Here is a 2055-nt window from a genome sequence, read left to right as displayed (position 1 = left end):
AGTCAGGACACTCTGCTCCTGTATAACATGGCTACTAACCAGGCCCCTACCTCCGTAGTAAGTCAGGACACTCTGCTCCTGTACAACATGGCCACTAACCAGGCCCCTACCTCCGTAGTAAGTCAGGACACTCTGCTCCTGTCTGCTCCGGAGCCTCAGGTTGGGTACCCCTTCTTCTGGGCTAACATTCCTGCTGCTGATGACCCTATCTCCGTGAAGATCCCCTCTTCAGGTGTGGACTGTGTAGCCTCTTCGGTAGCAAAAGATGTTGTTGTGATAGCAGCTGAATCCCACGCTGGTATATACGAGTGCCAGTGAGTGCCCAGTCAGTCCACCTAGCAGAGGGGGAGGAGACCCTATTTGTGGGAGATGGGGAGGGAGTAGTGCACTCTTACGATGTGGACTCCGGGGCCCACAAGTGCAGCAGTGAGGCGGGAGAGGGCTACTGCTGTATTGCCTGGCTTGGAACTGACAGAGCAGGGCTGGTTATCGCAGGGTCCGGGAACCCCAGGAAAGCAAAATATTCTTCCTACAGTAACAAGTACATGGTGCTGGATCCAGAGAACTTGAGTCTAGTGAGGAGCTGGGGGTGCGAGGACAATTGCTACCATCACTCATACAACACGGCTACCCACAAACTCATCAGCTCACACAGAGGGTACCTTGCTGTGTGGGACCCTGACTCCGGGGAGAAACTCTTCAGTAGATCAGATGACAGTAGATATATAAATTGTGTAGACAGTCACCTGACAGAGAGTCTAGTTATATCAGGTAACAATAATTTGGAGGTAGTTGAGTGGGAGATAACAGAGCAGGGTCTGCAGATACTGAGGAAAGTGGAGCTGCCTCGTCCGAGTGGGTGGACGCGTGCCAATGTGGGAGTGACGAGTGTGAAGTACAGTGTGGACGGGGTTCTGATCTACTGTGCTGAGTGGGATTCTCAGAGTATCAAGATCTACAACAAGGAGAGTGAGAAGGTTGGGGAACTGAAGGGACACTCTTATCGTGTTAACAAGATTTCCACAGTGCCGGGGGTAAGTAGAATGATCCTCTCCTCTGGTAGCGACCAAAGTATTATATGGAGCCTGCCCTCCTCTGGAGATGTAGACGCCTGTAAACAGGAGCTAGATGAGGAGGTGCAGTGGGTAGGGTTCAGTGTAGGGGAGGAACTGTTCGCTACAGTCACAGATAACCAATGCAGACTGTGGGACTCCACGGATCTCAAGGTGGTCAGGTCTGTAGAATTCGGGGGTTTCGACAGATCTAAAGGAGAGTTCCATCCTGATGGGGAGTGTCTGTTTTTAAACTCAAGAATGGGAGTTCTCGTCTATAACCTCCAGCTGGAACTACTGAAATCTTATGAGGGTATGTCTCTTGTTGTAGTTTATAAAATATTTCATTGTGTTTAGGAAGTTTTGGCAATATTGACTAGTTTAATTTTAACATTTCAACACAGCTGATGTAGAACCACCTCAGTGCTAAAGAGTGAGGATGGTTCCACCACTGATCTGAAGATAACACCTGATGGCAGCAAGTTCCTAGTGACCGAGTGTAGGAACATGACGAACGATCACCTGAGCAAGGCTTTTGTGTGGAACTGCTCAGATCCGAGCTCTGCCACGGAGCACCTTATAAAAGAGTAGGTTAAGCTTGCCATAAAACTTGCTAGGATAACTTGTCGCTGTATTATTATTCTTCTGATTTGTTGGTTACAATGTTTTGAGGTCTCCTAGATACAGAGTTACAGAGCTGGAGCTGATATCAGACTCTGTTGGGGTGATAACCGGTGACCGACAACTAGGAACCTCTCATTTCGGCCATGAGATTGATATTGAGTAATGTATTCTGTATGTAATTATTATGTTAGGTATCTCCAGAGGTTCCTAGTTGTCGGGGATATGTCATGATTGGTTCCTAATTGTCGGAGCTGATTGGATTTCCCAAGCTTGCATGTTAATTAGTTAACTAGGTAAAATTGAAAGGTTCCTAGTTGTCCGTGAGCCATCTGATGTGTCACCTGATCTCACATTATCTGATTTGTTGGTTACAATTTTT

At 47.6% G+C, this 2055-nt stretch overlaps 1 protein-coding gene across 1 annotated transcript; it reads left to right on the top strand.

Annotated features, from left to right (window-relative positions):
* Positions 1-545: 545 nt before the first annotated feature.
* Positions 546-1643, top strand: LOC134824770 (POC1 centriolar protein homolog A-like). Its single transcript, XM_063836746.1, has 2 exons — positions 546-1365; positions 1477-1643. Exons 1-2 carry the CDS (start codon positions 546-548, stop codon positions 1641-1643), a joined length of 987 nt encoding a protein of 328 aa, XP_063692816.1.
* The last annotated feature ends 412 nt before the right edge of the window (positions 1644-2055 follow it).

The sequence above is a fragment of the Bolinopsis microptera genome, chromosome 13 (genome assembly GCF_026151205.1).
Source record: "Bolinopsis microptera isolate Bmic1 chromosome 13, MBARI_Bmic_1.0, whole genome shotgun sequence".
Lineage (NCBI taxonomy): Eukaryota > Metazoa > Ctenophora > Tentaculata > Lobata > Bolinopsidae > Bolinopsis > Bolinopsis microptera.
Note: the sequence above shows the minus strand (reverse complement) of the source record. Positions and strands in the feature narration are given on the sequence as shown.